This window comes from Amblyraja radiata, chromosome 1 (genome assembly GCF_010909765.2).
Source record: "Amblyraja radiata isolate CabotCenter1 chromosome 1, sAmbRad1.1.pri, whole genome shotgun sequence".
Lineage (NCBI taxonomy): Eukaryota > Metazoa > Chordata > Chondrichthyes > Rajiformes > Rajidae > Amblyraja > Amblyraja radiata.
Window position 1 is genome coordinate 175,768,886 of NC_045956.1, and position 21,953 is coordinate 175,790,838.

Below are 21,953 nucleotides of genomic sequence, written 5' to 3' on the forward strand. Positions count from 1 at the left end.
ACTGATGTACAAGGACCGCCAGATCCCGTTGTACTTCCCCTTTTCCCAACTTGACACCATTTAGATAGTAATCTGCCTTCCTGTTTTTGCTACCAAGGTCGATAACCTCACATTTATCCACATTAAACTATCGTGCATTAAACATTCCCTGTATCGGTACACTGTAATCGACTTGATTGTAACCATGCATAATCAACCAGTACTCCAAATGTGGCCTACCAAAGTCCTGTAATCTTGTTCTTGCTGCCCTTCAGGTGATTGAGTTGGTAACTGGAAAACTCGATGGATTTGTGGAGCGTTTCTTGCTCTGTGACTGCCGATACCCGTATGAATATGATGGGGGCCACATTAAGGTAAGTTCAACTATCATAGAAACATAGAAAATAGGTGCAGGAGTAGGCCATTCGGCCCTTCGAGCCTGCACCGCCATTCAATATGATCATGGCTGATCAACCAACTCGGTATCCTGTACCTGCCTTCTCTCCATACCCCCTGATCCCTTTAGCCACAAGGGCCACATCTAATTCCCTCTTAAATATAGCCAATGAACTGGCCTCAACTACATTCTGTGGCGGAGAATTCCAGAGATTCACCACTCTCTGGGTAAAAAGGGATGGCACGGTGGTGCAGCGGTGGAGCTGTTGCCTTGCAACGCCAGAGACTAGGGGTTAATCCTGACTACGGGTGCTGTTTGTACGTTCTCCCTGTGGCCTGCGTGGGTTTTCTCCGGGTGCTCCCATTACCCCCCCACACTCCAAAAACACTCGGGCTTATAGGTTAATTTGCTTCTGTAAATTCTCCCAAGTGTGTAGGATAGTGCAAGTGTGCGGGGGTCGCTGGTCGGTGCGGATTCAGTGGGCCGAAGGGCCTGTTTCCGCACTATCTCTAAACAAGCATAGATATTGCAGCAAGCTTCAACGTCCAACATAGCAATGATTCATGACTGCATCTGTTTCTGTCTAACAGGCATTATCTTGCAGTGCCATTTACAACAGATGCCTGCAAACTGATATCCTAATGTAATTCCTCTCCTCTTTCCCACTGAACAAAGGACTGGTTCTAACTGCCCATCTGATTCTTGGCTTCAAATCTGCCTTGATTTCTGCTCTGAACCAGACATCTCTAGAAACAGAAACATAGAAAAATAGAAAGGCTGTGGAGGGCAAGTCGATGGATGATTTAGGTGGCGATTGATTAGTAAGGGTGTCGAGGGTTATGGGGAAAAGGCAGTAGATTTGGGTTAAGAGGGAAGGATAGATCAGCCATGATTGAATGGCGGAGTAGACTCGATGAGCCAACATATGAACTTATGAAGATGCTTTGTCTAAGCTAATCCCATTTGCCTATGTTTGGCCCATATCCTTCTAAATTTCCTGCCAATGTACGTTTAACTGGCTCTTAATTGTTGCAGCACCTGCCTCAACTATCTCCTGGCAGCTCTTTCTATATACGGACCACTCTGGAAAACATTGCTCCTCGGGTTCCTATTACTTCTTTCCCCTCTCATCTTATGCCTATGCCTTCTAGTTTTTAATACTCCTACCCTAGAAAAAAGACTGCATTCCCCTCATGATTTTATATGAGTATAAGATCACACCACAAACTTCTGCACTCCAAGGAATAAAGTCCTAGCCTGCCGACCTCCAGGTTAACCGAGCCCAGGCCACATTTTTCCTCTATCAGGGTGACCATTCTTTGCTTTGCATACCCTAGGCATGGAACTATTGCGTGTGCTTTTCTTGCAAGTATTGCTCCATTACTGACATTGTAAATATCATAGATAATTGGGTGTTGGGAATAGTTATGTTTTTGTTTAGAGATGCAGCATGGAAACAGGCCCTCTGTCCCACCTAGTCTGCGCTGACCAGCGATTCCCCAACACTAACACTATCCTACACACACCCGAGTGACAATGTACAATTTTACCAAGCCGATTATCCAACAAACCTGTTCGTCTTTGGAGTCTGGGAGGAAACTGAAGATCCCGGGGAAACCCCATGCGGTCACAGGGAGAACATACAACTCTGTGCAGGCAGCACCTATAGTTGAGATCGAACCTGGGTCTCTAGCTCTAAGGCAGCAACTCAGCCGCTGCACCACCGTGCCGCCCTTCAAAGTACTGCAGAAGTTCTACACGGTATCCTGCCGCATCTTGAACATTTGGGGTTGAGGAATACAGGATGCCTGCGTGCTGCGGCGGGAAATGGTGGTACAGGGGTAGAGCTCCTGCCTTCCAGCGCTAGAACCATATAACCATATAACAATTACAGCACGGAAACAGGCCATCTCGACCCTTCTAGTCCGTGCCGAACACATAATCTCCCCTAGTCCCATATACCTGCGCTCAGACCATAGCCCTCCATTCCTTTCCCATCCATATAACTATCCAATTTATTTTTAAATGATAAAAACGAACCTGCCTCCACCACCTTCACTGGAAGCTCATTCCACACAGCTACCACTCTCTGAGTAAAGAAGTTCCCCCTCATGTTACCCCTAAACTTCAGTCCCTTAATTCTCAAGTCATGTCCCCTTGTTTGAATCTTCCCTACTCTCAGTGGGAAAAGCTTCTCCACGTCAACTCTGTCTATCCCTCTCATCATTTTAAAAACCTCTATCAAGTCCCCCCTTAACCTTCTGCGCTCCAAAGAATAAAGCCCTAACTTGTTCAACATTTCTCTGTAACTTAGTTGCTGAAACCCAGGCAACATTCTAGTAAATCTCCTCTGTACTCTTTATCTATTTTGTTGACATCCTTCCTATAATTAGGCGACCAAAATTGTACACCATACTCCAGAATTGGCCTCACCAATGCCTTGTACAATTTTAACATTACATCCCAACTTCTATACTCAATGCTCTGATTTATAAAGGCCAGCACACCAAAAGCTTTCTTTACCACCCTATCGACATTAGATTCCACTTTCAGGGAACTGTGCACAGTTATTCCCAGATCCCTCTGTTCACCTACATTCTTCAATTCCCTACCAGAGACCTGGGTTCGATCCTGACTATGGGTGCTGTCCGTAAGGAGTTTGTACATTCTCCCCGTGACCTGCATGGGTTTTCTCTGATCTTCCCACACCAAAGACTTGTATCTTTGTAGATTAATTGGCTTGGTATAATGTAGAAAGATCCCTAGTGTGTTTCGGATTGTGTGCGGGGGATCGCTGGTCGGTGGGTTGAAGGTGCCTGTATCTCTAAAATTGAAAAATCCCTTGGTGGTTGAAACTTAGAAAAAAATGTTCTTGACCTTTCTTAAGGGTGCCCTTAATTTACACATGGAGAATGAAATAGAGGAACTTCTGAAGAAACCCATTGTTCCTGTAGATGAGGCGAAAAGAGTGATTGTTATTTTCCACTGCGAGTTCTCGTCCGAGCGGGGCCCAAGAATGTAAGTGATGGCTTTACCTGAGGAACTTGCTGTGTTAGCGAAATAAATTGTCTAAGATGTATCCTAACTTTGGATGTTAAAAGTTAGACAAACAGCATACATTTCCAAAAACTTTTATGTAATTATGGATTTATTTTTCGCCATTTGTGATTTTCCTTTGAGCCCTTAAAGTTGTAAGAGGCAGCCCGGGACCTAGGTTCGATCCTGACCTTGGGTCCTGTCTGGAGTTTGCACGTTCTCCCTCCCACGTCCTACAAGTGTGTAATTGAACTCTGTAAACTGCTGCACATGTGCAGGGAGTGAATGAGAAAATGGAATAACATGGAACATTTGGGACCCCATATCTGAGGATGGATGTGCTGGCACGATAGAGGGTCCCAGGGGAGCTTTATGAGAATTATCTCAGGAATGAGCGGGTTAACAGGATGAGCATTTAATGGCACTGGGCCTCTACATGCTGGAGTATAGAAGGATGAGGGGGAACCTCACTGAAACTTAGCGAATAGTGAAAGTCCTGGATAAAGTGGATGTGGAGAGGATGTTTCCACTAGAGGGAGAGCCCAGGACATGGGGTCATAGCCTCAGAATTAAAGGAAATTCCTTGAGGGAGATGATGAGGAATTTCAATAGTCAGAGGAAGGTGAATCTGGAATTGTTTGCTGCAGAAAGCTGTGGAGGCCTAGTCAACGGATATTTTTAAAGCAAAGATAGATTCTTGGTTAGTATGGGTATCAAGGGTTATGGAGAGAAGAGGGAAAGATAGATCATGCCATGATTGAATGGCAAAGTAGACGATCGTTCAAATGGCCTAATTCTGCTCCTATCACTTCTGAACTTATGAAGAACTAGTGGGAACAGGTGGTTGGTGGTCGGAGTGGGGCCGAAGAGCCTGTTTCAATCAGTCAATTTCCATCTAATTTGAGGGGAAGATGAAACCAATTAGGATGTGATATTAACCAAGTCTGCTTTTATAGGTGTCGTTTTCTACGTGAAAAAGACCGTGAGATAAATGGTACTGACTACCCAAAACTGCACTACCCGGAGCTCTACATCCTGAAAGGGGGCTACAAGGAATTCTTTCCAAGATTTAAAGTAAGTATCATGATTTCTGTTTGTTAAACACTTCCATAAAAATAAAGAGCATTGCTTCAAGAGAAATGAACTTCAGAGACCCTTTCTTCCAAGCAAGTTCACGTTTGCGTTTATTGTCACTTAACAAACTAAGGTACAGTGAAATTTGAGTTACCATACAGCCATACTAAGTGAAAAGAACACAATACACACATAAACCAAAATTGAATGTAAACATCCACCACAGTGGAATAACATTCCTCGCTGTGATGGAAGGCAATAAAGTGTTTAAGAAGGAACTAGATGCTGGAAAATCGAAGGTAGACAAAAATACTGGAGAAACTCAGCGGGTGAGGCAGCATCTATGGAGCGAAGGAAATGGGCAAAGTTTTGGGTCGAGACCCTCCTTCAGACTGAAGAAGGTCTCGACCCGAAACGTTGCTTATTTGCCTAAACTATCTCCTCTGGCAGCTTGTTCTATATACTTGCCGCTCTCTCAAAGTTGCCCCTCGGGTTCCTGTTAAATCTTTCACAAACCCACCCCCTCACCCTAAACCAATGTCTGCTTCTTGATTCCCCTACTCTGGGTAAAAGACTCTTTTTCATCTGCCCTCGTGATTTTGTACATCACTATAAGATCACCCCTTATCCTCCTGTGCTCCAAGGATTAAAGCTCTAGCCTGCCTAACCTCTCCCTATAGCTCAGGCCCTCGAGTCCTGGCAACCTCTGTAAATATTCTCTGCACTCTTTCCATCTTAATGACATCATTCCTCTAGCAGGGTGACCAAAACTCAACCCAACTCCAAATACGGCCTCACCAATGTCTTGTACACTGTAACATCACATCCCAGCGTCTATACTGAATACCCTAACTGATGAGGGCCAATGTACTGAAAGCCGTCTTGACCACCTTATCTATCTGATGCCACTATCGGGGAACTATTTTCATGCACTCCTAGATCCCTCTATTCTACATCTCCAGTGCCCGGACATTCTGCCCTGGTTTCACATCTCTGAATGAACCACCTCACAGTTATCTTCATTAAACTCCATTACCTGTTGTTGTACCTCCTCCTTGCTCCAATTTGGAAGAAGGTACAGAAGCTTGAAAGCTTTCACCACCAAATCTAGGAACAGCTGCTTCCCTTCTGTTATCAGGCTTCTGATGGTCTTTCCGTAAGCTGGAGGTACTGTCCGATTTGCCCCTCTCTTTATGGACATTGTGCTTTGTCAAGGAACTGTTGCGCTAAAAAGCTGAGAACGGGTGTCGGAGGTTATGGGGAGGAGGCTGGAGAATTGGGTTATGAGGGAGAGATAGATCAGCCATGATTGAATGGTGTAGACTTGATGGACTGAATGGCTTAATTCTACTCCTTTCACTTATGCTCTTATGAACTATGTTCTGCACTCTATATTCCCATTTGCTCTACCTATTGTACATGAGTTTGACTTGATTGTAGACGTGTATAGTAATCTGATCTGTTTGGAAAGCATGCAAAACAAAGCTTTCCACTGTATCCTTGGTACACGTGACAATAATAAACCTAAACACCAATATTTATCTTTGTATTTTAGTTATATTGCGAGCCTCAGGGTTATCGTCCAATGAATCATGAAGACTTCAAAGATGACCTTCGGAAATTCCGCTTAAAGAGCAGGACGTGGGCTGGGGAACGAAGCAAGAGGGACATGTACAGCCGTCTTAAGAAGTTGTGAAGACCGTCTTATGATAGACGAGGTTTCTTCGTTTTGAACTTACAGGCTAGTCAGTATTATACGTTACGCCTGACATTGGTCAGCCATGGGGACTGCTGTTAATTGGGATGTGCCACCAAGTTTCTTCAGTGGTGTCGAATTACACCTACTGCACACGGAGTTAGTGACGTGGGCAGGGACCACAGTATTACAAATGAGTCCTGTGTACGGTATGAAAGTCGGTTATCTTAACAGCATGTTGGCATAAAACTGGCAATGAATGGAAACTAAACTTGCTTGAAGGATCGGTTGCCATAATGGGTTTCCAGTTGTCTGTTTTATAGCCAGCATGCTCCTGTGACTTGGGCCTTTTATTCCTGTCGCCAGATAATTGGTTAATGGTGCTGTTGCAGACTTGTGGGCTACTTACATGAATAATGATGGAAAAAATGGGGGAACTAAGTGGTCTTTTGCACCCATTGTGATCTTTGATCATGTAAATCCGCTCATTGAAGCCGCTGCAACAAATGTGGGCCTGGAAACTTTCTAAATTTTTAAACGATTTCATCATCACTGCGAATTTGCAAATCCATATTCCTTAATTGTGCGTAACAACGTTTTATTTGTGACTAGGTTGAAGTAATCAGGCTGATCTTCACTTGGAGCTCCTGGTCGATTTGTGGCCATCGCACTGACCCATTGTATATTTTTCCAAGTGACTTGTCTTTAATTTGTGTTCCGCGCGCAAGATGACTTTACTGATCTGCCAAATTGTTTTAAAATTGCTCTTTAATTGTCATTTTTAACAGCACTTAAAATTTAGTTTAATCCTGACATTCCAAACTTAAACGTGAAAATATGTTGATACTCTTAAACTTCCAAACACCTGGTGTAGAAATATCCAATTAAAAAAAAAAAAATAAGAGTCAAAAAGTGTAATAGAATAATTTCTATCGAGGCCACATTTGATACTTGGCAATTCTTTTAAATTTTTATTTTGGTTTAATCAGGTGAATGAGGTTAATGGAAGCTGAGGTTTTGTATACCCAATTCCTGGCTTTAATTAACACAGGTTGTTCTAAACAGGCACACGGCAAGTTTTTGGTTAAACCTTGCTGTTTTAGTGCCATGGAACTATTATAGGATTTTGTTCTTGGACGATTCAAAATCATATTTGCTAAATTTCCATAATTTTCATACTTTTTGATATTTTACATTTTTTCGTATACCATGGTGAAGAAAAATCAGTGATAAATAGAAGATTGACTTGTAGTGGAAAGAAACTGAGAGATTTGGCTTAATTCAATATGTTTTCAACACCAGGAGAATGGTCTGGTTGGACTGCCTGTCTCCAGAGCCATTCTGTTACGGTTTCTGACAACAAGTCTTTCAGGCAATGTGTTTTTTAAAAACATTTCCCTTACTAAAAGATAAAGGATGTGGAACACTGATTGCTGCACCCTTTATATAGGAACCCATCTCATTCCTGTGAGATCCTGTAAAACCCGTGCTGCTGCCAGGTCTAATGTGCGGGGATCGTTGGTCGGCGCGGACTCTGTGGGCCAAAGGGCCTGTTTCCGCGCTGTATCTCTAAACTAGCCAGCCTGTATGTTGCAGTGGAGTAGTTGCTTGACCCGACACAGAGGCCTGGTATTTATCAGCAGTAGCGGTTTAAATTTAGCCATTGCATACAATCTCAACAGTCGAGTTAATTGTTGACCTTCCACTGCTTTTCAGTTCTTTGCAGCACTCGGATTTGACCCTTTGGGGTCATCTTACAATTTGGACATTTAAGCACATTTAGTTGTTCATCAACAGACCAACTTATTCTACCCATAATGTACATTAAGTCCAGTACTCAACCAGTTACCACAAACCATGCCTCAAAGTATGATTACAATACACCATGTTAAGCTGTCGATTATTTTTATACTGCCTAAATGATCTTTGTAATCCAAAAGCTTGTAAAAACATTTTTTGTACATTGGTCATTACTGCCTTTGAAATTGAGAGCAATGCAAATTGTGTGGATCATGGGGTGGGAGTTGGTGTGGTTTGATACTTGTTTTGCATGTGGCTGTAATAAGTGGTTTAATTGTATACTGTGCAAAGATGTACCTACTTTAGCCAAGCTGCCTGAATGCAGAGAAATAAATGGCTACAGATAAGGAAAAAAGTTTCTTTGCATCAATGATTGAACAGCAAGGAACTGTAGATGCTGGAATCTTGAGTACTCGTTGGGTCATGCATAATCTAGGGAGGGAATAGATGGGGTTGGGACCCTTGTTCATACTTGAGGGTCCCGACCCGAAAAACTGTGCCTGTCCAATGTTTTACTGCCGCAATTTTTGTACAAATGTTACTTTGGATTAGACCATTTGAACAATGTTACCTTTTTTTCCTCTTTGAAGCAATTCGAAGCATCCTGCTTCAAAGATTGAATGCTGAGATGTTCCTAATTAAACCCTTTCCCTGCTCCCCAAAAGTCACCAGGAAGGAGGTTATGACCCAATATTTCTGCATTCGCGTTGCCTCCAACTAATGAGGAAATGTAAGCAGCGTGTCTAACCTGTTTTCGTCCATTGCTGCTGTGCTTCCAACATTTTGCAAGGATGTCTCCTGGTTTTCCGATGTTGGGGGAGCCTAGAACCAGGGGTCACAGTTTAAGAATAAGCGGTAGGTCATTTAGGACTGAGATGAGGAAAAACGTTTTCACCCAGAGAGTTGTGAATCTGTGGAATTCTCTGCCATAGAAGGCAGTGGAGGCCAATTCACTTGATGTTAACAAGAAAGAGTTAAATATAGCCATTGGGGCTAATGTAATCAAGGAATATGGGGAGAAAACTGGAACGGAGTACTGATTTTGGTTGATCAGCCATGATCGTATTGAATGGAAGTGCTGGTTCGAAGGGCCGAATGGCCCACTGCACCTATTTTCTATGTCTGTTTCAGTGAATTGTGGACGCCTACAAAGTGTTTAATATAGTCCTAATGGTCCCTCTTCATTCTCAGCGTCCCCTCCCCACGCCGGGGGAGGGATGTTTGATAGCAACCATCTGGTCTCTGCAAGGTTGGTCAGTCTGCCAGACCCCAGCAGCATCGGTCTTGTCTACAAGTTTGATGGTATTGAGATTGCTGTGGAGGGAGCAGAGAACTTGATTAGCAAGGGCATCATTGGTCATGGGGCAAAGGGAGGAGAATGGGGTTGAGAGGGAAAAATAGACCAGCCATGATTGAATGTCGGAGCACACATCTAATTCTGCTCCTGTGTCTTACGGCATAACTGAATTTCAGGGTGGGGAATGGGTGAAGGGAGTTAAGACATCAATGCAAATTAGATGCAAATGTTCTCTTTTGGGGCAGTTGACAAAAAAACACTCTTGACGCTCGAATGGTAGATGTCACGTCGGGTTTCAGAAATGAAAAGGTTAGTAGGTGGTAAAGGGCCAAAGGGGTTAGTCCAAGATGAAAAGGACGATGGAGGTGGGAGAGAAGATAATCAGTGGGGGTGGGGAAACGAACAAGGTCTCTTTGCTGAAGAGACCTTGGGCCTTTCTCACACTCCCCTCTCCATGACCATTGATGCCCTTGCTAATCAAGTTCTCTGCTCCATCCACACCAATCTCAACACCATCAAACCTGTAGACGAGCGGTGCTGTTAGTTTTTATAAAATAGTTTTTTCTCAAGTCTTATCTGAGTTCTATTACATAGTGTTATCAACTAATCTGGTGACAGTGGGTTCATACCCAGTAGGGTGGGGCACCTTGTTCTGTAGAAACCAACATGGAGACTCTTTCTGCAACTAGCTTCTCATAAGAAAAACAAATTACCAGAGAGCAATCAAATGAAAACAAACCACACGCTGTGGTGAAGCATGGTGGAAAAATCAATGTACTGGTACTTTCATTGAAAAGGGCAGCAAGTGTAAGTTGGTTAAATTGGCTTGATGGTCAGTAACAGAGGGCGATTGTGGGAAGCAGATGGTGATGGCGAGAGGCTAATTTTGGACTGGAGGCCCATGACTAGTGGTCTGGCTCGGCGATCAGTTCTGGGCCCCATTGTAGTTCATTTATAGCAATCATCCAAAATGTAGATGGCATGATTTGTAAGTTTGCAGATGACACTGAAATAAGCGCTTTGTGGACAGTGAAGGAGGGTGTCAACAATTACAGCAGCATCTTGGTCAACAGGCTGAGGAATGGCAAGTTCTTTCAATTCAGATATGTGCAGGGTGCTGCATTTTGGGAAGTAGTTCAAGTTCAAGTGAGTTTATTGTCATGTGTCCCTGATAGGACAATGAAATTCTTGCTTTGCTTCAGCACAACAGAACATAGTAAGCATTGACTACAAAACAGATCAGTGTGTCCATATACCATTGTATAAATATATACACACATGAATAAATAAACTGATCAAGTGCAAATAACAGATAATGGGCTATTAATGTTCAGAGTTTTGTCCGAGCCAAGTTTAATAGCCTGATGGCTGTGTGGAAGTAGCTATTCCTGAACCTGGTTGTTGAGGTCTTCAGGCTCTGGTACCTTCTACCTGAAGGTAGCAGGGAGATGAGTGTGTGGCCAGGATGGTGTGGGTCCTTGATGATACTGCCAGTCTTTTTGAGGCAGCGACGGCGATAGATCCCCTCGATGGAAGGGAGGTCAGAGCCGATGATGGACTGGGCAGTGTTTACTACTTTTTGTAGTCTTTTCCTCTCCAGGGCGCCCAAGTTGCCAAACCAAGCCACGATGCAACCGGTCAGCATGCTCTCTACTGTGCACCTGTAGAAGTTAGAGAGTGTCCTCCTTGACAAACTGACTCTCCGTAATCTTCTCAGGAAGTAGAGGCGCTGATGTGCTTTCTTAATAAATTGCATCAGTGTTCTCGGACCAGGAAAGATCTTCAGAGATGTGCACGCCTAGGAATTTGAAGCTCTTGACCCTTTCAACCATTGATATAAACGGGACTGTGGGTCCCCATCCTACTCCTTCCAAAGTCCACAATCAGTTCCTTGGTTTTGCTGGTGTTGAGGGCCAGGTTATTGTGCTGGCACCATATATGGACAGTTGCTCGATCTCTCTTCTATACCAAGTAATACCAAGACTGAACTTTGAAAGAACAGACAGGCAATGTAGAGTGTGGTAGAACAGTGACCTAGGAGTAGATAACTCAAACAGGCATCACAAGGTGACAAAGACGGCATTTGGTACATGGGTAGATTGGGTGGTCAAAAAGGATTTTGACACATTAGCCTTCATTAGAGTATTGAGTATAGAAGTTGGGGTGCCATGTTGCAGTTGTATAAGATGTTAGTGAGGCTGCATTTAGAGTATTGTGTTCAGTTCTGGGCACCATGTTATAGGAAAGATGCTGTCAAGCTGGGAAGAATGCAGAGAAAATTTACATGGATGTTGCCAGGACACATGGGGCCTGAGATATAGGCTAGGGGTTAAGCAGGCTAGGACACTATTCCTTGCAGTACAGGAGGATGAGGGGTGGTTTTATAGATGTACAAAATTTTGAGGAATGGATTAGGATGGTATACCCTTGCCCAGAGTAGGGAAATCAAGAACCAGTGGGCGTAACTTTAAAGTGACGGGGAAAGACTTGGAAACATAGAAAATAGGTGCAGGATTAGGCCATTTGATTCTTCGAACCAGCACTTCTTTTGAAAGTAGCTCCTCTTGAAAACATCCAGTGAATTGACCTCCATTGCCCTCTAGCAGAGAATTACACAGATTCACAACTATCTGGGTGAAAAAGTTTTTCCTCATTAGTCCTAAATGGCCTACGCCTTATTCTTACACTGTGACCTCTGGTTCTGGACTCCCCCAACACTGGGAACAATTTTCTTGCATCTTGCCTGTCTAATGCCATAAGAATTGTATGTTTCTATAAGATCACCTCTCATCCTAAATTCCAGTGAATATTGATTGATTGATTGATTGATTGATTATACCTTTAATAATCCTTTACAGGAAATTACAGTGCCACGACAGCTTCAAGACAGACATAACACCACACATTTCCTCAAATAGCTTCCATACTTAACAAGTTAAAATACAAGTTAAAATACAATGAATGAAAAAAAGTGCAGTTATTTATGCGCATTATATAACCTTATAGCAGCTGGTATACAAGACTTCCTATGTCTCTCAGTTTTGCACATTGGTGCAATCAGTCTCTGACTGAAGATGCTGTTCTTGATCACCTTCAGGGCATGGAGTGGGTGAGTGGGGTTGGTCATTATTGAACCCAGTTTGTTCAGAGTTCTGGCCTCTGCCACCTGCTGGACCGTTCGTTGCTCAGCCCCGACCACTGAGCCGGCCTTCCTGATCAGCTTGTCCAGTCTGTTTTTGTCTGCTACGCCATCTCCCCAACAGGCCACAGCAAAAAACAGAGCACTGGCCACCATTGAATACAAGTGGGGGAGCCTAGAACCAGGGATCACAGTTGGGTGTGGAAAACATCTTGCCTGGTACCTGTCCCAAAGAAGACCCATCCCACTCACCACAATGACTACAGACCAGTAGCGCTCACTTCACATATTATGAAGACATTTGAGAGACTTGTCCTTTCCTACATCAGGACTAGTGTCAACTCAAATGGATCCTTTACAGTTTGCATATCAGCCTAACATCAGTGTCGATGATGCCCTCATTTACATGCTGCAGAGGGTGTACACACATTTGGACACTACTGATGCATCTGTGGCGGAAGTGGCGGCGCTGGGAACGGCTGCGGCTCGCCTGCAGACCGTTTGTTTTTACTTTTTTGTGTTGTTTTTTTTCGTTTCGTCTAGTTGTGTTTTTGGTTTTCAGGTTGTGTTTATGTGGGGGGGGGGGTTGAAACGGGGTTTGCTGTCTCTCCCTTGGGGGGAATACGACTTTTTTGTCGTATCCCCCCTCTCTGCCTCCGTCTGCGCTGAGGCCTAATGGCGGAGCTGGCAACCTCGGGACTCCGGAGCAGCCTGTCAGGACTTGCCCTGGGTTCGCTCCCGTGAGGACGGCCCAGCTCGGGGCTGGAACTGCGTTCCCGTGAGGACGGCCTGGCGAGGGGCCGAGACTCTCCCGTGAGGGGCTGTGGCACTCCCGTTGGAGTGGCCCAGCCCGAGGGAGGAACGGCACTCCCGTCGGAGTGGCCCAGCCCGAGGGAGGAACGTCACTCCCGTCGGAGTGGCCCAGCCTGAGGGAGGAACGGCGCTCCCGTCGGAGTGGCCCAGCCCGAGGGAGGAATGGCGTTCACGTCGGAGTGGCCCAGCTCGAGGGAGGAACGGCACTCCCGTCGGAGTGGCCCAGCTCGAGGGAGGAACGGCACTCACGTGAGGGCGATCCGGCTCGGGGCTGGAACGGTGCTCCGGTGGCTGGGACGGCATTCTGGTGGCGGTGACCTGAGTCCTGGGTTCAGCTGCGGGCCAGTGGCTGCGTACGCTGGACTGGAGGGCGGCAGCTTCGACCACCCCGGGCCGCGGTGTTTGAGCCGGCCCGTTGCGGGGTTCGGTGAGCCGCGGGACTGATTTACCATCGCCCGGTAGGGTATCGCCTCAGCGCAGAGGGAGAAGAGGAGGGAAGAGACTGCAGCCCTAAGATTTTTGCCTCCACCACAGTGAGGTGCTTGGAGGACTCACTGTGGTGGTGTTAATTTGTGTTTATTGTTGTTATTATTGTATGATTGTATGTATGACTGCAGGCACGAAATTTTGTTCGTGCCTGCAGTCATAATGACAATAAAGGCACTCAATTCAATTCAATTCAATTCAATCTGTAAGGATTACATTTTTTGACTTCTCAAGCGCCTTTAACACAATTCAGCCCCGACTGCTAGGGAAGAAGATGGAGAAGATGAAAGTGGATCCATCACTGGTACTGTGGTGTTTGGATTACCTTTCCCTCAGACCACAGTACGTGCGCCTACAGAACAATGTCTCAAGCACCATCTTGAGCAGCACAGGGGCTCCACAAGGAACTGTGCTGGCTCCATTCCTGTTTACCATCTACACCGCGGATCTCCAATATAACACCAACAGCTGCTTTTTGCAGAAATTTTCGGATGACACAGCTGTTGACGACCTCATCAAAGGGGGCAATGAGGAGGAGTATAGAGACATAATAAGCAACTTTGTGGAGTGGAGTGCACACAATAACCTCCATCTTAACACCGCAAAAACCAAGGAGATAGTTGTGGACTTCAGGAGGTGGAGGAGGAGGACTCAACCAACACCAATCACCATTAAGGGCACTGAGGTGGAGGTGGTCGCTAACCACAGGTACCTTGGTGTGTTTAAGACCAGTCTAACCAATTACCCTCTGCTAACCTTTCTCCTTCACCTGGGGAAGAACTTGTTTTCATTAACAATCATTCTTTTCAATCCTCCCACTTCCTCCAAATTAATTCACTAGCCATTCATGCATGCACGCACGCACATACACACCTCTACTTCCACAGGCTCTGGAGTTTAGAAGGTTGAGGGGGAGGTGAAGGATGGGTGGGGGAGGAGGAAGGTGGAGGGGAGAAGGACCTAATTGAAACAGAATAATGAAAGGCATATTTCATAGACGTGGAAAAGATGTTTCCACTGGTGGGAGATTAGGACTAGAGGTCAGAGGCCTCAGAATTATAGGGGGCTCTTTTAGAAAGGAGGGAAGGAGGAACTTCTTTAGTCAGAGGGTAGTTAATCTGTGGAGCTCATTGCTACAGAGGTCAAGTCAGTGGATATTTTTATGACAGATAACAAATTCTTGATTAGAAACGGTGTCAAGGGTTATGGGGAGAAGGCAGGAAAATGGGATTAGGAGGCAGAGATCAGCCATGATTGAATGGCAGAGTAGACTTGATGGGCTGAATGGCCTAATTCTACTTTTTGTTATGATCCTGCTAAGCCCCAGGGTGCAACAGGACCTCCTCTGTCACCCTCGACCGGTTTGGCCCGCCAACCCACGTCCCTCTTCTCCCTCGATCGCCTTTGCATCCCGGCGGAATAACATGAATGTAAGGCTGTAACTGTCTGTCCATGAATAAGGTGGACAAATAAGAGACAACCAGGTTGGTGGGAATCTGCAGTATATAATTGAACTTCCAAATATATCATCCATTCCTTCTCTCCAGAAATAATGCCTGTCATAGAAACATAGAAACATAGAAATTAGGTGCAGAAGTAGGCCATTCGGCCCTTCGAGCCTGCACCGCCATTCAATATGATCATGGCTGATCATCCAACTCAGTATCCCGTACCTGCCTTCTCTCCATACCCTCTGATCCCCTTAGCCACAAGGGCCACATCTAACTCCCTCTTAAATATAGCCAATGAACTGGCCTCGACTACCCTCTGTGGCAGGGAGTTCCAGAGATTCACCACTCTCTGTGTGAAAAAAGTTCTCATCTCGGTTTTAAAGGATTTCCCCCTTATCCTTTCCTGTCCTGCTGAGTTACTGTAACCTGTCCTGCTGAGTTACTCCAACATGTTTGTGTCTCCTATCCGATTTAAACCAGCATCTGCAGTTCCTTCTTACACATTCCAAATAGGCCCTACATCAGTCTGAAGAAGGGTTTTCGGCCCGAAACGTTGCCTATTTTCTTCGCTCCATAGATGCTGCTGCACCCGCTGAGTTTCTCCAGCACTTTTGTCTACCAAATAGACCTGACATTTGTGACAGCTATGTGGCATTTGATCAATAAGGCAGCGCCTGAAAACTGCGCATAAGTGGTTTGGGGAAGGTGGGGATCGAACCCTCATCACACAGGAGGTGCGACACTCCCCAGGCACCCAAAGATCGTAACTTTGCTGGCACCTGCGTCATCAGCCCAAAACAAGCGCCCGCGCGGCACCCCCTGGGTAATGTAGTCCGTTGTCTGGGGCTGCCCGCGCACGCGCGAGCCAAGGTCATAGGGCGGAGCTCCGCGCGAGAGGCCGGCCACTTCCGGCCGCTGTCGTTGGCAGTTTGCTGCAGTTGCCATGGTGCGGGGCTTCGTGCTGCTGGCGCTGGGGCGCGCGCGGAGCCGAGTCCTCTACTCGCGGCTGTTCGCGCCCGAGGGGCAGCGGGAACCCGAACCCGGACCCGAGGCCCAGCCCGAACCCGAACCCGAACCGCCGGCCGAGCCCCAGCCCCAGCCCGAGCCCGAGGCCCAGCCCGAACCCGGATCCGGACCCGAGGCCCAGCCCGAACCCGAACCCGGATCCGGACCCGAGGCCCAGCCCGAACCCGAACCCCAGCCCGAGCCCGAGGAGCGGCTGCCCTCAGCCGAGCCCGACCAGGCCGGCCCTGCCCTCGGCCCTCAGCGCTGCCGGCTGTGGGGAAAGGAGCAGCTGACGGCCGTGGCCAGGTGATGGAGGGGGAGGGTTTGTGTGGGATGGCTGAAGGTTATGGGGTGAGGGTATGAGGGAGGGCGACAATAGACTAGGTGCAGGAGGAGGCCATTCGGCCCTTCAAGCCAGCACCGCCATTCAATGTGATCATGGCTGATCTTCCCCAATCAGTGTTTAAGAAGGAACAGCAGATGCTGGAAAATCGAAGGTACACAAAAATGCTGGAGAAACTCAGCGGATGCAGCAGCATCTATGGAGCGAAGGGAATAGTCTGAAGAAGGGTTTCGGCCCGAAACGTCGCCTATATCCTTCGCTCCATCGATGCTGCTGCGCCCGCTGAGTTTCTCCAGCATTTTTGTGTACCAGCCACAATCAGTACCCCGTTCCTGCCTCTCCCCATATCCCCTGACTCCACTATCTTTAAGAGCCCTATCTAACTCTCTCTTGAAAGTATCCAGAGAACCTGCCTCCACCACCCTCTGAGGCAGAGAATTTCACAGACTCACCACTCTCTGTGAGAAAAAGTGTTTCCTCATCTCCGTCCTAAACGGCTTACTCCTTATTCTTAAACTGTGGCCCCTGGCTCTGGACTCCCCCAACATTGGGAACATGTTTCCTGCCTACAGCGTGTCCAAGTCCTCAACAATCTTATATGTTTCAATGAGATACCCTCTCATCCTTCGAAACTCCAGAGTGTACAGAATGGGGTGAGGGTTGTGTGAGATGAGGGTGGGTGGGATGGTGGGGGGAATAAAGGGGTGGTGGTAGGGCAGTGGGTGGCTGAGGAATGTGGGGAGAGGAGGAGAGGGCGGAAGGTGAAGTGTGTGTGGAGGTGGTTGGGAGAAGGAGGGGGGGGGGTGAAGGATGAGGGAGTTGGTGTAGGCTGAGGGGTTGAGGGATATGGAGGGGAGGGGGCGGGGGGGGGCTGAGGATTGCATGTGCGTTGGTGGGGGGAGGTGAAACAGGGAGTGAGGGTATGAGGGAAAGAGAGGGTGTCTGAGGGTTACATGTGCGGAGGGGGGTGAGGGAGAGGGGATGGGCTGATGGCTGAGTGTGTGGGAAGGGTGGGCTGGGAGACGGGGCGGTAAGGTGAGTGAAGTGAGGTTTGGTGTGAGGGGAGAGGTGGGGTGTGAGGAAAGGGCAGGGTGGTGGTGTGGGAGAGATAGAGGGGGAAGGGTGGTGGAATCCTTTATCTGTGTAGTGTAGACGGCTTGATTGCATTCAGTCTTTGACTGAATAGCATGCAAACACAAGCTGGTCACGGTACCTCGATACATGACAATAATAAACTAAACTGTGGCAGGATAGGAAGGGGTGACGAGTGGGCTACTTTATGAAGTCAGGGAAAAGGAGTAATGTGTATACATTAGAGATAGCACAGTGCAGGAAGGCGTGATGAAGGGAGAGGTTGAGAGAGTTCCTGTTGAAATGTGCAGCTTGATCTCCTTACTCTTTCATTTCACTGCACATCTCGTATGTGTATGTGACAAATAAACTTGACTTGACTTGACTTGACTTACTCCATGGCCGTAGGAGGGTCATAGTCATACAGGGTGGAAACAGGCCCTTCAGCCCAACTTGCCCACACCGACCCACTTTGTAACATGTCCCATCTACACTAGTCCCACCTGCCTGCGTTTGACCAATATCCCTCGAAACCTGTCCTATCCATGTAACTCTCTAATTGTTTCTTAAATGTTGCGTGGTACCTGGCTCAGCTACCTCTTCTGGCAGCTTGTTCTGTACACCTACCACACTTTGCTTGAAAAAGTTACCACTTGGGGTTCTATTAAATCTTTCTCCGCTCACTTTAAACCAATGTCTTCTGGTTCTCGATTCCCCGGCTCTGGCCAGTAGTCTGTGCATCTGCCCAATCTAATTCTCATAATTTCCCACACCTTTATAAGATCACCCCTCATCCTCCTGCTCAACCTCTCCCTATAGCTCAGGCCCTCGAGTCCTGGCAACATCCTGGTAAAACTTCTGCACCTTACAGCGGGAGTAAATGGCAGTGAAATGTAGACTGTGTGTAGTCATATAAAGTCGGTGCACTCTGGTTGAGAGCTCACTGTGCCTTTTGATTGCAGGCAAGTGTCTTCCTCCTGTATTTTGGCTCGACAAGCAGCAGATAAGCCACTCTTTGACTCTGGGGCAGCGGTAGGCGAGGAATCCGTTCGGTCTCAGGAGCCGGATTTGGGCGTGTTCCGACTCTCTGCCGGCGAGATTTTCAGCGAAGAAACGGTAGTTGTATGGCTGGGTGTCCTTTCTCTGGGCTTTGCCCTGGTCTGTGACCCTCACGAGAACCTGGCGCTGGCAGAAAACACCCTCCGACTGCTGGTGAAGTACCTCAAGGAGCATCTGAAGCTGCTCGTCCAAAGCAATGACATTGTGCTCAAGACCGATAGAATTGAGGCCATCCTGAACACGTTCTTGCCACATGGCCAGCTGATGTTTGTTAACTGCTGTTTCATTCAGAGTCTGGAGAAAGAACTCAACGCTTCCATATGCAAGTAAGACCAAAGCAGTAACTGCTGAAGATGCTCAGCGGTTTCAGAGAGCCCAGAGTGTTTTAGGCTTATTCATACCTGAAATGTTTAAGAAGGAACTGCAGATGCTGGTTTACACTGAGGATAGACACAAAATGGTGGAGTAACTCAGCAGGTCAGACAGCATCTCTGGAGAGGATGGGAAGGTATGATGAGTGGGATAATTTGGGAAGTCAGGGAAAGGGAGTAATGTGGTAGATATCTATGTTGGAGGGATGTGGGGAGAGGTCGAGAGAGCTCCTGTTGAAATATGTAGGAAGGAACTGCAGATACTGGTTTAAACCAAAGACAGACACAAAAAGCTGGAGTAAGTCAGCGGGACAGGCAGCATCTTTCGACAGACGAATGGGTTATGTTTCGGGTTGAGATTTAGGGGAGAGGGAGACCCTAGTCTAAAGAAAGGTCTCGACCCGAAATGTCACCTTTTCCTTTTCTCCAGAGACGCTGCCTGTTCTGTTGAAATGTGCTGCTTGATGTCCCATCACAATAGGAGTGTGAGCATTATTACAGAGTCATTCAGTGTGGAAACAGGCCCTTCGGCTCAACCAGCCCACATTGGCCAACATGTCCCATCTACACTAGTACCACCTGCCTGCATTTAACCCACATCCCCCTAAACTTGTCCTATCCATGTAACTGTCTAAACGTTTCTTAAACTTTGCGATAGTACGTGCCTCAACTACCTCCTCCGGCTGCTCGTTCCATACACTTACCACACTTTGCTTGAAAAAGTTACCCCTCAAGTTCCTATTAAATCTTTTCCCCTCACCTTAAACCCATGTCTTCTGGTTCTCGATTCCCCAACTCTGTGCAAGAGGCTGTGCATCAACCCAATCTAATTCTCTCATGATTTTGTACACTTCTATAAGATCACCCCTCATCCTCCAAGGAATAGAGTCCTAGCCTGCTGAACCTCTCTTGCTCAGGCCCTTGAGTCCTGAGAAGGAATGAATAACATTTCGGGTCAAGACCCTTTTTCTGAAAGCACTGAAATGTTAACTGTTTCTCTGATCAAAGATACAACCTGACCTGCTGAACATAGTCAGTGTTATTTTTGATATGTATTAGCAGATGCCAGGTGTTATCTTTGCAAAGCTCCAGCTTTCCTGCCTGCTTTACTGTTGCTGTCCCACCCTGTTGAATGTACGGGCCTTTCCTGGCAGGTAGATCACCTCATCAGTTGCTCGTTCATCCTGAACATGGACAAGATGTATGATGTGGGATAACACATCTCATAAGTTCATAAGTGATAGTAACAGAATTAGGGCATTCGGCCCATCAAGTCTACTCCACCATTCAAACATGGCTGATCTATCTCTCTCTCTCCTAACCCCATTCTCCTGCCTTCTCCCCATAACCCCTGACACCTGTACCAATCAAAAATCTGTCTATCTCTGCCTTAAAAATATCGACCTCCACAGTCTTCTGTAGCAATGAATTCAACACAGATTCACCACCCTCTGACGAAAGAAAGTTCTCCACATCTCCTTCCTAAAGGAACATCCTTAAAATTCAAAGGCTATGACCTCTACAGCCTTCCCTGGCTATGAATTCCACAGATTCACCACCCCCTGACTAAAGAAATTCCTCCTCATCTCCTTCCTAAAGGAATGTACTTTTATTCTGAGGCTATGACCTCCGGTCCTAGACTCTCCCACTAGTGGAAACTTCCTCTCCGCATCCACTTTATCCAAGCCAATCCAATCCAAGATAGACACAGGGTGCTGGAATAACTCGGAGGCTCAGGCAGCATCTCTGTAGAAAATGCTTTTTACCAATACCATGGAGGCTCTTGGCATGGAGCTGAGCCTGGATCTCAGGTGAGCCGATGGCTCCGGCCTGCTGGTGTGCTCCTTAAGAAAGGTCCTGACCCGAAATGTCACCAATTCAGAGAGGTGGAGGAACTCAGCGGGACAGGCAGCATCTCTGGAGAGAAGGAATGGGCAACGTTTCAGGTCGAGACCCTTCTTCAAACTGAGGGGAGAGAGAAACTAGAGATATGGAAGGGTACAAAGTCCATGTAAGGTGTGAAAAGGACAGATCAAAGCAGACGATGATCAAGGAAATGTACTGAGGGGAAGGTGTCAACGAGGCATGCAAACAGTAAAATTAACCAGGACGACAGTGAAACTAGTCGGAGAACTAGGGTGAGAGGGATGGAGAGAGAGGGAAAGCAGAGGTGCTGCCTGACCCGCTGAGTTACTTCAGCACTTTGTGCCTATCTTTATCACCTTGCTGTTTGTCAGAACCTACTGTGCAGATTGGCTGCTACCTTTCGTAGAACAATGGCCGTACTTCAGGAGTGCTTTATCGGGTGTGAAACGGCTCTGGGATCCTGAGGCTTTTGTCACCAGCAAACACCAGCACATGCAATTGTTCAGTTTTTATCTGTGCAGCCAGATAACAGAAAAAGCAACAGAAGTATGTAAAATCAATTTTCTGCAAGGTGGCGACTAAATAAGTGCAAAGTAAAATAAAAATCTGCAAGAGTCATGAATTATTTAACACGGGTGCTTTTTCCAAAAAGGAATCACAAGAGATAGAAAGCGAAGATGACATTGTGGAACAGGAAGGTAGATAAAAATGCTGGAGAAACTCAGTGGGTGAGGCAGCATCTATGGAGAGAAGGAATAGGTGACGTTTTGGGTCGAGACCCTTCTTCAGACTGATGTGGGGGTGGTGGGGGCGGGAAGAAGAACGGAAGAGGCAGAGACAGCGGGTTGCGGGAGAGCTGGGAAGGGGAGGGGAAGGAGGGAGAAAGCAAGGACTACCTGAAATTGGAGAAGTCAATGTTCATACCACTGGGGTGTAGACTACCCAAGCGAAATATGAGGTGCTGCTCCTCCAATTTATGGTGGAACTCACTCTTGCCATGGAGGAGGCCCAGGATAGAAGGGTCGGATTCGGAATGGGAGGGGGAATTGAAGTGCTGAGCCACCGGGAGA

The 21,953-nt window shown here is 46.7% G+C and overlaps 2 protein-coding genes across 4 annotated transcripts in view; both read left to right on the forward strand.

Annotated features, from left to right (window-relative positions):
* cdc25b (cell division cycle 25B) overlaps positions 1-16,676 on the forward strand; it is a 44,762-nt gene extending 28,086 nt beyond the window's left edge. For 2 of the 3 annotated variants that reach the window (XM_033035540.1, XM_033035549.1), the window contains exons 13-16: positions 255-353; positions 3,264-3,394; positions 4,369-4,486; positions 6,042-8,337. In XM_033035540.1, the coding sequence (XP_032891431.1) occupies positions 255-353; positions 3,264-3,394; positions 4,369-4,486; positions 6,042-6,182 (489 nt within the window). In that variant the 3' untranslated portion in view covers positions 6,183-8,337. Of the gene's footprint in view, positions 1-254; positions 354-3,263; positions 3,395-4,368; positions 4,487-6,041; positions 8,338-16,633 lie in introns of those variants that run through there. The other variant, XR_004414418.1, reaches the window with a different exon arrangement.
* ap5s1 (adaptor related protein complex 5 subunit sigma 1) lies at positions 16,112-20,366 on the forward strand. The gene is made up of 3 exons (XM_033040632.1): positions 16,112-16,219; positions 16,262-16,479; positions 18,550-20,366. Exons 1-3 carry the CDS (start codon positions 16,112-16,114, stop codon positions 18,974-18,976), a joined length of 753 nt encoding a protein of 250 aa, XP_032896523.1. The 3' UTR covers positions 18,977-20,366.
* Positions 20,367-21,953: the final 1,587 nt, after the last annotated feature.

Excerpts from the sequence above, each read along its gene's own strand:
- ap5s1 (XM_033040632.1), top strand. The coding sequence starts at position 16,112 with ATGGTGCGGGGCTTCGTGCTGCTGGCGCTGGGGCGCGCGCGGAGCCGA. Across the intron at positions 16,220-16,261 it reads AACCCGAACCCGGACCCGAG|CCCCAGCCCGAGCCCGAGGC; the intron begins GCCCAGCCCGAA and ends GCCGAGCCCCAG. Across the intron at positions 16,480-18,549 it reads CAGCTGACGGCCGTGGCCAG|GCAAGTGTCTTCCTCCTGTA; the intron begins GTGATGGAGGGG and ends TTTTGATTGCAG.